At 36.9% G+C, this 13,466-nt stretch overlaps 1 protein-coding gene across 4 annotated transcripts in view; it reads left to right on the forward strand.

Moving 5' to 3' along the window:
* MED14 (mediator complex subunit 14) overlaps nt 1-13,466 on the forward strand; it is a 75,052-nt gene that overhangs the window by 18,933 nt on the left and 42,653 nt on the right. For all 4 annotated transcript variants that reach the window (XR_014014230.1, XM_081222086.1, XM_081222087.1 and 1 more), the window contains exons 11-13: nt 2,972-3,097; nt 4,930-5,008; nt 10,035-10,194. Coding sequence is in view for 3 of the 4 variants with exons in the window: in XM_081222086.1 (XP_081078212.1) it covers nt 2,972-3,097; nt 4,930-5,008; nt 10,035-10,194 (365 nt within the window). In the remaining variant the exon portion in view is untranslated. The remainder of the gene's footprint in view (nt 1-2,971; nt 3,098-4,929; nt 5,009-10,034; nt 10,195-13,466) is intronic.

The following is a 13,466-nucleotide window of genomic DNA, read 5'->3' on the forward strand; positions in this document are numbered from 1 at the left end:
AATTCGGCTTTATGATCTTTTGATAGGCTCTGGTTTACTTTAGTATCATCTGTAAACAAGTCTTAGTAAGTAAAAAAAAACTCAGTATGATTGCCTGGGGGATATTTAAATTACTTTAAAAAATGGACTGAACGTGTGTTTACCTAGGAATAGTTTTGAGTGTTGTTCACGTAAGTTGCGAAGATTTTTCTTTAGCAGCATTTTGTAGAGATGTCACTGCTTGAGTAGCCAGAAGATGTGGGTTCAGCTGCTCTTCTGCTCTTGAACAAGTCACTTAAATTCTTTGGGCCCCATTTTCCTCATCTGTAATTTGAGGATGTTAGTCCAGGCTCTTCCTGGATCTCTTACTGTAGTGGGAGTGTGCTACAGTAGTGGTTTTCAAGCCCTATGAGTCTGTTGAGTCCTCGGTGTTAGAGAAAGGTGCTTTGGAGACTTTTGAAGGAGAGGGAGGTTCCTGCATGTGGGGTTTGGCCCCTCAGCCCTGCTTTAATCAGAACAATTCTGGAAACAAGGACTGCTGTAGGAAAAGGTCTGCTGACCCACCATTTTAGAACATATGCTTTTAACTGGTTTTTTAAATTCACGTTCATGCATTTATACTCTATGTAGTTTTACTTGATCTCTTTTGTGATGGGAAAGCAAACTTTAGTCAGATCCTTTGCTGGGACCAGGGACCATAGTCTGTTTTGTGAACCCCTTAGTGCAATTACCCTTAATTAGCTGGCTTTTCTTCCAACTCCTCACTAGAATAAGCCGAGGAAATGAGTAGCTCGGGAGAATGGAGCATTTCAAGGAAGGGCTAGGGGAGTGCACAGATAGCAGGTTTTAGACAGCCCAGGGGGCATTGTGAGGGTGGGAGATGGAGGGTGGCAATGTCTCAGGGGAGGGTAGGCAGGACTCTGGGAGAGACATTTTAAAAAGGCAGTTCAAGGCACTAAAGGTAACTTGCCCTGCGGCCCCTTCTCATTATCACCTGACTCTAGGAAGCCAGGATGCTCTCCCTCGGATTGTGCTTTGTCAGCACCAGATTTGGGGTCTCGAGGTCAGTTCAGAAGCTGTGAACCACACACAGCCATTCCTAATTGGGCTTAGTTGCTTCTCTTCAGTCTTCCCACTTTATATTATTGTCTATTGGTGCATTCCTCATCTTATCCTCAATAAATAGATAGGGAGAAATGAAAGAGGAGATTTGTATATATTCCTGCTGCAGGAAGAAGTGTGCAGCCCAGTCATTTTGCACGGCCTTTAATTCTCCCTTCATAAGTTTCTCCATTCTGGATACACTCCATTAAAACCCGTCGCCTTTAAATGCTTAAGGCCTTATATATTTTATTTTCTGTAAAGAAAAATACGGACATCAGCAGCCATAAAATATGTTCAGAGATGTACATCAAAGTATTTTCTATCTTTTGGACTGTGTTCTCTGTATTCTTCTCTGATGCCCTATCTTTTCAAAAATATTTAATTTTGTTAATTAGATTGAAATTATAGTTGTCATCCCAATTGTCAGAATTAGTTTTACTCCGTTGCTACACTTTAAAAATAGTTTTGTTTTAAAGAATACATTCCTATCCCATTAGGAATTAAGACAGTACAGATATATTTTAAAAATCAACTCTGCTTCAAATCTCTAAGCACTTTTTAAATTTGTCACACTGGTCTGAATGATAGAATATTGTAAAAGATATTCCCGTTTGTGCCTTTTTTGTCCTGTTTTTTTGTTTGTTTGTTTTAGATGAGTTATGCTGGACCTGCATGTTAAAGATTTGTATGCAAACATGTTAGATATACTTGAAAGCAGTTTGTTTTCCTCTGATTAAATATGTTTCCTGCAATCTTTTTTTGATTTATTATTTTGTTTGTATAGACAGTACCAATGGCAACATCACCTATTTTAATTGTTGCAAATTTATAACGAGGTTTTCGTTTGTTTCTTTGGTACATAAATACAGAAAATGTACATTATTGAGCACTTTGCTTTCTAAAGCACCTTTACAAGCTTGTCATTGCTTCTTCCTGAACCCATGGCGTGGACAGGAAGATGTCATTGTCCTTGTTTAACAAAGTAGCACAGAGAAGTCACACCTGGTGAAGGGCTGGGCCTACGCTACCACTCTACTCACTCCCTGCCTTTCTCCTCCAGTGTAGCTTTAAAGGACTGTGGTAACCAGAAGAGCATATTCCTTTAGCAGGTCATCAATCTGATGAGCACATGGTGTGCTTTCAGTGAGCACATGGTGTGCTTACAGGGCTTTGCTCCTTTACTGGATTGTCTTATACCAACTTGTGAGATTAAGGGGAAAGTTAATCGGGCCTGGTGGAAATACTGTGAAACTCTAGAAAGAGTATATTAGCAGCTTTGGGAATTTGTGTTTGGCAGTTGCCTCTGTTCTTATTTCATCTGTGACTTGAAAATGAGGTACATAAATAACTTGAAAAAAACTTTTCCTTTATAATCAATGTTTAATAGCATTCAGAGGTTTTTTTAAATACATGGGCCCTAATTGCCAGAAAAACCTCTCTTTATGAAGAATGGCATTAAAAATATTTAGGCCATAAATGAAGTTTATTCTATTTACCAAACAATATTATTTTCCCATTATATCAGAAAGAAAATCCTTCAAATTAGCTTATTAGTAATTACTGAGTGAAAGTAAAACTAGAACTCAGCTCACTGATAAGGTTAAATTTTCACGAGCTATTTTAACCTTTTTAAAGGAATCTTGGAGGGTTTTTTTCTTTGCTGTAGTATTTGAGATGGGTGTGTTTGTTTCAGGTCACCTTGTAGATTACATTCTTCTTTTGAGCTACTAAGTGACATAATATTACTAACCCAGTTTAGCAAAATTATGTTTTTCCTGTAACATTCAGGATCATTCAGTAGTTGGTTCATTTCTACTCACTGAGAAATATATGTATTTTGGGGGGGGGATATTCAGATAGAAATATAACTTAATTCTTAACTGTTCAGCTTCCATAGAGACTGCACTTCCAGCTCTTGTTGTTCCCATCTTGGAGCCCTGTGGTAATTCGGAGTGTCTACACATTTTTGTAGATTTGCATTCTGGAATGTTCCAGTTGATGCTTTATGGACTTGGTAAGTTACTAAATGATAGACTCACTCAGTGTAGAGAAAAACACTTTTAACAAAAGCAGAATAAAAATTTTTTGCCATTAGGTATTGGGAGGGGTGGTATAAACAGTGTATAGAGAGTAGATATGGAAGGAATAACTCTGGCTGATGTCTATTCCTTGGGGCCCATTTTAACTCTCTTGTACCAGAAGTTAAACTTATCAGTATGAAGTACATTCATGTTGTTATTCCTATATAAAAGTAATAATATTGATGGCTGATCTTTTCTTAGATTAACTATTTTATCACTGATAGTTGGGTGTCATGGAGAAGACTACAATCTAATGTCATTCACGGCTGAAGAACAAATTTATGACAGTATAAACATCTCAGATGACTCAGGGTACAGAATCCTGTAGGAAAGGATTTTTTTTCTGGCTTAAACACAGTAGAAATTGAAGTTTGATTTCTAGCATGTTCTGTTACCAAGTTGGTGTTCTGAAATGATGAAATACTAGGAACTTAGTGTTTTTGTATTGCTGATGGAATGGTGTTCTTGAATATATTAGCACATTTGCCATTTGAAATTAATATTAAGGTAGATAGATTGATGAAAATAAAAGGCTTTCTGGTTAGATCGTATGGCTATGTCGTATGGCTATAAAGATAGATTTTTCTATGAACTGCTTATGGAAAACTGGCCTCATTACTTTGAATCACATCACATTTATGATGGCTAAATGATAAGTGACACATTAGGAAATTGTTGTTTGCTCTTCAAAACTTTATTTAACTGTTTTCTTGATGATTAACACAGTACATACTCATAAGTAGAAAAACTAAACATGTAAAAATGAGAGAAGCAAAAAAATAGTTGCCTGTTGGTAATCATTGTTTTTAGGGGATATATGCTTGTCTTAGCTCAGGCTGCCATAACAGAGAACCACAGAGTGGGTGGCTTAAACACAGAAACTTATTTTCTCACAGTTTTGGAGGTTTAAAGTATGAGATAAGGTTGCCACCATGGTCAGGTTATGGTGAGAGCTTTCTTCCTGGCTTATAGTCATCAGCCTTCATGCTGTATCCTCACATGGCAGGAAGAGAGAGAGAGCAAGCTCTCTGGTGTCTCTTTATAAGGGCACTAATCTTATATGAGGGCCCACCCTCATGACCTTATCTAAACCTAATTATCTCCCAAAGGCTCCACCTCTAAACACTATCACATTAGGAGTTAGGGCTTCAACATATGAATTTGGGGGGATGCAGTTCAATCCATAGCAGTGCTCTTCTAATTTTTTCTATACTTTTTTCTTTAGTTGAACTCATTTTATATTTTGCTTTTTGCTCAACATTGTATTATTAGCATTTTCTAGTGTCATTAAAAATTCTAAGTGACATTTAGCAAGCTAATCTTCAGCCAACAGCTCGTGCTTATGCCAGAGATCATTTGTGTTTAATAAATAAACATTTTAATGGAGTTTTATAATTTTTAAGGTTCTAAGTCTAGTAATACTATGAGTTTTAAATACATACAAATTAATAATATTAACTAATTAGACTAAGAGTTTTGGTAATTAAACTATAGGCAAAGAATTAATTTGTGTTGTTTGTTACTTGTTCTTCCTGCTAATGTACATTTGCTATTAATTATCTTAACTGTAACTCTCCCTAAATGTTAAAGAGGGAAAACAAATTAGGTTAATTTATGCCTCTTGATGCGTTTCGTTTGGTTTTTCTCTGACTCAAAAATAACACTACTTTCTGCCTAAAACAATAATTTTCATTTAAATTTTGGGCTACCTGGATATCTTGTGTCTCATGTAAGCAATTAATTAATGAAGTGCTTTATGCTATAGACCAGGCCACACTGGATGACATGGAGAAGTCTGTGAATGATGATATGAAACGGATCATTCCTTGGATTCAGCAACTTAAGTAAGCCTGTTTATTTAGCTCAAAACTAAAAATGGAAACTTCTTTTGACAAGATAATGCTTTCTTCTCCATCATTGCTCTTGATCACCCACTATCCTTAATGTTTATGACATGAAACTTGAGTACCTTTTGGTACTTAGAATCTAAATTTTCTTGGAGTAGGTCCAAGATGTCAGTGCTTTGTATCAAATTCCCCTCTAGAGCAAATACAGGTATGAAGGGCATGACACTCAGCTTTGATTCCTTTCCACATTTTCTCCTGTGCAAGCACTCTACCAAACACTTACACAGTGAATTTTATTGTATCTAGTGTTCTTTGCAATAAAGTCTTATTTGCTCTTATCTGGGATAATCTTCATGGTATGAATCTACCAACTGACACTTTCAGAGTAGTCATTTCTGCTTCTCTAATACTGTCATTCAGTTTGTCTCAGAATCCTTTGAATGCTTCAGACTGTTAAACTAAATAAAATTGAAAATGGAGCTAGAGATAATTCTGTGAGGTTTCATTACCACCCTGGTACACAAAGGTACCATTATGGCAACTCTAACAGACTCTTTTTAAATCAATAAAACAGAATTCCAAGGGATAAAAATAAATATCAGAGATTAAAACCAAACTGGCAAATGGCGGGGTGGGGGAGTGGGGGTGTGGGGCCAGACTGTTCAGTGGGATTTAAATACTTAAATCTCGATAATTCACATCTTGCATAACTTACGGTTTTGGGCAGTTCCAGCTAATAGAAATATAACCTAAAACCAGAAAGTCAAGTCCCAAAAGCTTTAAACTTATCAAATGTGTATCTATACTTAAACTCACATTATTTATAGGAAAGGTCCCCTGGTTGTCACTTACAGTGGTGCTTCTCAGATGATCTTTGGTGAATGACCAGTTTATCACTAATCTATCATGGGACATTAATTTTTTTGAAATAACTATTGAAATATAATTTACATATCATAAAATTCAGCTATTTTAAGTGTACAATTCAGTGACTTGTATTAAATTTACTGAGTTTTGCAACCATAACCACAATCCAGTTTTAGAACAGTTAGAACATTTCCGTTGCCTCAAAAAGATGCTCATTTACAATTAATCCCCATTCCCAGCCTCAGCCCCAGACAACTATGAATCTACTTTCTGTTTTTGTAGATTTTTCTTTTCTGGACATTTCATATAAATGGAATCATAAAGTATGTGGTCTTCTGTGACTGGCTTCTTTCATTTAGCATAATGTTTCGGGATTCATCCATGTTGCAGCATGTACCAGTACTCCGTTCCTTTTTATGGCTAACTAACATTCCATTGTATGGCTAGGCCCCATTTTATTTATCCATCAGTTGATGGACATTTGGATTGTTTCCACTTTTTTGGCTCTTATGAATAACGCAGCTGTGAGTATTCATGTGCAAATATATGGCTGGACTTCTCATTCCCCTAGGAATGGAATTACTGGATCATACAGTAAATTTAAGCTTTTAAGGAGGTTGCCATACTAGTTTCCAAAGTGGTTGTGCCATTTTACAGTGACATCAGCAGTGTCTGAGGGTTTCCATTTCTCTACATCCTTGCAGGCGCTCGTTACTGTCTTTGACAGTGGCCATCCTAGTGAGTGGGACAGGTATCTGACTGGTTTTTACTTACATTTTCTAGGGACTAATGGTGTTGGGCATCTGTTCATGTGATTACTTTTTTTATAACATGCAGTGAAAACAAATTCTAGAAAAAAGAATTGAAAAAACATGTTCAAAATATAAGCCCCCATTTTTTTATTAGAGTGAACAGACATAAAATTGCATTTCAATACATAAAATCAGAACAAAAAATATAAGAAAAAATTCAAAATCTGTGTTTTTCATTGAAAGTGAACATATACAGACAAGATACTCTTCACTCAAATTTTTTTTTCTCTTTTTTTTTCTTTTTTTATCATCTTTATTGGAGTGTAATTGCTTTACAACGGTGTGTTAGTTTCTGCTTTATAACAAAGTGAATCAGTTATACACATGTTCCCATATCTCTTCCCTCTTGCGTCTCCCTCCCTCCCACCCTTCCTATCCCACCCCTCCAGTCGGTCACAAAGCACCGAGCTGATCTCCCTGTGCTATGCGGCTGCTTCCCACTAGCTATCTACCTTACGTTTGATAGTGTATATATGTCCATGCCTCTCTCTCGCTTTGTCACAGCTTACCCTTCCCCCTCCCCATATCCTCAAGTCCATTCTCTAGTAGGTTTGTCTTTATTCCTGTCTTACCCTTAGGTTCTTAATGACATTTTTTTTCTTAGATTCCATATATGTGTGTTAGCATACGGTATTTGTCTTTCTCTTTCTGACTTACTTCACTCTGTATGACAGACTCTAGGTCCATCCACCTCATGACAAATAACTCAATTTCATTTCTTTTTATGGCTGAGTAATATTCCATTGTATATATGTGCCACATCTTCTTTATGCATTCATCCGATGATGGACACTTAGGTTGCTTCCATCTCCTGGCTATTGTAAGTAGAGCTGCAATGAACATTTTGGTACATGACTCTTTTTGAATTATGGTTTTCTCAGGGTATATGCCCAGTAGTGGAATTGCTGGGTCATATGGTAGTTTTATTTGTAGTTTTTTAAGGAACCTCCATACCGTTCTCCATAGTGGCTGTACCAATTCACATTCCCAGCAGCAGTGCAAGAGGGCTCCCTTTTCTCCACACCCTCTCCAGCATTTATTGTTTCTAGATTTCTTGATGATGGCCATTCTGACTGGTGTGAGATGTTATCTCATTGTAGTTTTGATTTGTATTTCTCTAATGATTAGTGATGTTGAGCATCTTTTCATGTGTTTGTTGGCAATCTGTATATCTTCTTTGGAGAAATGTCTATTTAGGTCTTCTGCCCATTTTTGGTTTGGGTTGTTTGTTTTTTTGATATTGAGCTGCATGAGCTGCTTGTAAATTTTGGAGATTAGTCCTTTGTCAGTTGCTTCATTTGCAAATATTTTCTCCCATTCTGAGGGTTGTCTTTTGGTCTTGTTTATGATTTCCTTTGCTGTGCAAAAGCTTTTAAGTTTTATTAGGTCCCATTTGTTTATTTTTGTTTTTATTTCCATTTCTCTAGGAGGTGGGTCAAAAAGGATCTTGCTGTGATTTATGTCATAGAGTGTTCTGCCTAAGTTTTCCTCTAAGAGTTTGATAGTTTCTGGCTTTACATTTAGGTCTTTAATCCATTTTGAGCTTATTTTTGTGTATGGTGCCCTGTTGCTATGCTCTCCTCCGCGGCTCCAAAGCTCCCCGCCTCCGCCACCCGCAGTCTCTGCCCGCAAAGGGGCTTCCTAGTGTGTGGAAACCTTTCCTCCTTCACGGCTCCCTCCCACTGGTGCAGGTCCCGTCCCTATTCTTTTGTCTCTGTTTATTCTTTTTTCTTTTGCCCTGCCCAGGTACGTGGGGAGTTTCTTGCCTTTTGGGAGGTCTGAGGTCTTCTGCCAGTGTTCAGTGGGTGTGCTGTAGGAGTTGTTCCACGTGTAGATGTATTTCTGATGTATCTGTGGGGAGGAAGGTGATCTCCGCGTCTTACGCTTCCACCATCTTCCGCCCCATCTCACTCAAATTTTTTTTGTTGTTGCGCAAAGTCATAACAAAAAAATTGAGTGAAATAGCAGTCCCATATGTGCTTTAAAGAATATCTTGTACTTACTATTCACACATTTATAATTTATATATATTACATTTGTAATAGATTTAGAATTTTTAATGTGGCAAATGAGCTTGTTTCTGGTTTGTTGTAATTTATCTGATCTCGGTTGGATTGATGATGATGAAAATCACAGGAGATAATGTGTATCTTAAGTGTTTCCATGTTTTTTTTAAAATAACGTACATAGTAGAGATACCACTCTCACAAAGGTATGTTGATGAGAGTGGAAGTAGAGATCTGAAAGCAGTTTTTGCAAGTTCAGAATATTCGTTTTTAACTGTCATCCAAAATGAGGCAAGTACTGGTGTATTTTAAAAAGTTATTTTCATTCTTTTATTAATAGTCAGTTCTAGCAATTGATCCTGTGAAGCTGTAGTTAAATTTGTTTTTCAGGGTGAAAAAGAAGTTTCCAGATTCTGTCCATTTTGGGGGGTAATAGTTGACAAAGTGCACTTAAAATATTATATATTAAACATGGTTTTACTGCACATGACTAGTACACATTTTGTATCACATGCGGCTCACCACAAAAATGCAACAACATCCAAACTGGTCTGTGCCCTGTTATGCAAGGCAAGCCTACTGATCATGAGCTTGGATGTTGTCACACTGTTACGTTGCTATGAAAAGCTTCTAAATTTGTATTCTTATTTTTTGAGTTGTCTCATTGTGGATCAGTGAGAGTTTGGGTACCAATCATTTTATCCCTTTTTCACATATTATATGGTATCCTAGCCTCAAGGATAGGTAGTCAGATAAAAGGAATAAGAGGAGTACTGTAGTAGAAGCATCAAAGTGAAATCTGGTGGCTTAACTGAGAGAGAGGGGAAGAAGGTAAGCAACACTTACTGGCACCTGCTACGCATACCCGTCACTTTATATGCACAGTATAAAAACTGGGACTGAATATCTCCAGTGATACCAGAAAAATGAGATACTTTTATACTTGTTGTTTGTTGTTCTGTTTTGTTTTATAAACACTTCAGGCATTTTATAAAAGATGTTGAGATTAGTTTGTGCTGTCTTATAAACCATAGGAAATCTTTCATCTCCTATAATAAACCGATACAGTGTCTCAGCCTCAATATTAGTTAATTCTACCTTATTAATTAAAAACCATTCACACTGCAATTTAAGCTCCTTAAACTAGAACTAGAACTAACAGTCCAGTACAAAACTAGAGAAATGATTCATCATTATGGTCATGTGTCCTTTTACTAGTTCAGTTAAATTTCATATTAATTCGTTTCTTAGTGGTCTTTAATAATCTATTTATAAATCAGTAGCACACAGTTAATCAGAAAAGTCTATGATTTTGTGATTTGGATTATCTCTTTTAAGGTTTTGGCTTGGACAACAGCGTTGCAAACAATCTATAAAACACTTGCCTACAATAAGCAGTGAAACATTGCAGCTGTCCAATTATTCAACCCATCCTATTGGAAACCTTTCTAAGAATAAGCTGTTCATTAAACTTACCCGTCTTCCACAATACTACATTGTAAGTATGCAAAGGGGTAATTTGAGTGATCGAGTTCAGTAATTCTATTAGTATCTTGAATAATTTATTGTTTGGTTTAATTTGCAAATGTATTTTATTGGATATTTGAATTTTGTATTGTGATTCTCAACCCAGGAGACGGGAGAGAGGAAAATCATGTCTGTAAGAAGTTATATAATGATTAGGCAGGGTTGGTGAACATAAGGTGTGCCCCTATCCCTCACCCTAGGATCTCTCCTGTAGTGAGGCCTAGTTTCTGTTTAGAATGAGGCATCTCTGTGTAAGAAAAAATTTGAAAGCAACTACTGTGAAGGTTTGGAGATGTTTTGGTGTCAGATAAACTTGTTTGGTTTTAATCAAATGTTAACTTGCATAATGCTGCCTTTTAAATATGGCTGACTAAAGTAGCTTTATTTTCTCATCCTTAACTGATTGAAGGCATATATATCCATTTTATTGATTGCATGTACCTTTCAGTACACAGTAAAATCCTCATTCCTTTTACACTCTAGATGTTTTCTAGTAGTTTCTTTGAGATCATTGAATTGGTTAAAATTTGCAAGAGTTTGAAATATGGACTCATATATTTTATAAATATATTTCCTGCTTGTAGAAATTTTTGTGTACACCAAGTAGATACTTCTAGATAAGATTCTAAGGTGTTTGAAACAACTTAATTCGGGATTGTTGGTTGAAGGTAATGGGAGTGAATTTTTTTTAAGGTTTTAAGCTGTACTTTTAAAAGATACTGTCATAAAAAGGTAGCCTGATATATCTTAAGTTAGGGTTACTTATGTCTTTGAATAAGTCTGTCACTGATGTGAAGTTCACTTTTTTCTGAATTCTAAAATACCAGCTGTGAAACTAGATCTGGGACGTAACAGAGGATTGTTCTTTCAGTTCTCCGTGAGCTGCCCGGTCTACATATGAAATGATATACATAACAGTCAAACCTGTGAACACACAGAGATCTTTTGTACCCAGCCACACACAAAATAAAATGGTTATAATTTATTACTCTCTGACCTTATTTAGTATCAACAAAAAGCCAGGCTTTAAGTTTCAGTGACTAGTGATTTACTATAAAGCCATAATTTGTTTCACATGGTTTAGACCAAAACTAAATGTATACTACCCTTCATCCTGCATCTTTCTCACTTAGGGACGATACATTCATAGTAGTGGGAAAAACTACCATGGACATTAAGAACAGAGGAAAGGCTTACTGCCTTTAAATGTCCTTCTGCTATTTTACTTTTGCCAGCTTTATTGAGATATAATTTATATACAGTAAAAATTCAGACGTTTTAGTGTCTGAAGTTTAAGAAATGCATACAGTTTTGTAACTGCCATCATCCCCCAGAACTCCCGCATGCCCTCCTCTATAATCAGACCCTCCCCCCACTCTCATCTAGTGACCATGTACCTGTTTTCTGTCTCTGTAGATTTGCCTTTCAGTTTAGTTTCTTTCACTCAGCATAATGCCTTTGATTTTCATCCGTATCGTTGTATTTATGATAGTTCATGCTTTTTATTGCTGAGTAGTGTTCCATGGTATGGATGTATCACAGTTTGTTTAACCAGCCTCTCACTGAAGGCCATCTGGGTTGTTTCCAGTTTGGGGCAATTGTGAATAAAGCTGCTATAAGCCTTTGCATATAGATTTTTTTGTGAACATAAGTTTTCTTTTGGATAAGTAACTAAACGTGGGATTGTTGGGTCATACACTAAGTGTATGTTTAGCTTTATGAGAAACTGCCAAACTGTTTTCCAAAGTGGCCAGACCATTTTGCATTCCTGCCAGCAATACATGAGAGTTCTAGTTGCTCTGCAATTCTTGCCAGCACTTGGTACTGTGATATTTTTTAAAAAGTTAGCTATTCGGGACTTCGCTGGTGGCTCAGTGGTTAAGAATCTGCCTGCCAATGCAGGGGACACGGGTTCAAGCCCTGGTCTGGGAGGATCCCACATGCTGCGGAGCAGCTAAGCCCATGCGCCACAACTGCTGAGCCCGCGCTCTAGAGCCCGTGAGCCACGGCTACTGAGCCCTTGTGCCACAACTACTGGAGCCTGTGCTCTGCAACAAGAGAAGCCCCCGCAATGAGAAGCCCGCATACCACAACGAAGAGAAGCCCCTGCTCGCCACAACTAGAGAAAGCCCGCGTGCAGCAACAAAGACCCAACGCAGCCAAAAATAAATAAATAACTTAATAATTTAAAAAACCTCATAAACCACAACAGTAATTTCTTAAAAAAAAAAAAAAGTCCATTCTGATAGATGTGTAGTGGTATCTTATTGTAGTCTTAATTTATGCTGCCCTGATGGCTGATGATGTTGAATATCATTTCATGTGCTGATTTGCCATCCGTATATCTTTAGTGAAGTTCCATTTTACTTTTAATCCTTCCACTTCCTCAGGTGCCTCAGCGTTGATCCTTACGTGTTGACCAAACAATTTCCTGAAGAGAGTGTGTGAGGAGGAGGGGGTGGAGAGAAGGGAGGCAGGAACAGAGACATAAAAGTATGTGTTGGTCAAGAGCCTTGTCCAATGGCATTCATTTCTCTCACTTCTTAAAGTATTTAGGGGACTTTTCTTAAATTTCAGGTAGACCTTGAAAATAGTAAACTGTTATAGTGAGTAAGAGCAAGGTCTCTGGATCCAGACTTCTAGGATCAAAACGTATCACTTCTCAGCTCTGAGACCTTGCGCAATTAACCTAACTTTTTTGTGCCTCAGTTTCTTTATCAGAAAAATGAAGATAAGAATCCCTACTTCATAGAGTTTTTAGGAGGACATCTGTCAAGTACTTAGGACAGTACATGGCACACAGTAAGCTCTATATCAGTGTTAACTACTGTTGATGTTATTATCCTCACAGTGACTGTATATTTCAGTTGAAAAATTAGCGTTTATATGCTTCCAAGTATGAGAGGTAGTTGTCATTTTTCCTCTGCCGTAAGAGTGGAATTCTTAGGCTGTTTCATTGGTTAAGACAGACAGCAGGGCATTTTAAACTAGATACCATTCTAGAAAATCTAGAAGACCTGCTGGGCTTAAGCAGAAAATGTTTTCAATTTATAAGCTAAGGTATGAATTCAAGAACACCTAATGCTGATAGTCTAAATGTTCCATTTGCTCTAGTTTATAGTTGCATTTACTTTTATCATTGTTCTTTAGCCTGATCTATTTTTTTAGAAAACAAATTACAAATATTTAATATTTGTAATTACAAATATTTACAAATATTTAATTGCAGTGCTTTTTTTTTTT

Source organism: Mesoplodon bidens, assembly GCF_964165515.1.
Source record: "Mesoplodon bidens genome assembly, chromosome: X".
In the NCBI taxonomy this organism is placed as follows: domain Eukaryota; kingdom Metazoa; phylum Chordata; class Mammalia; order Artiodactyla; family Ziphiidae; genus Mesoplodon; species Mesoplodon bidens.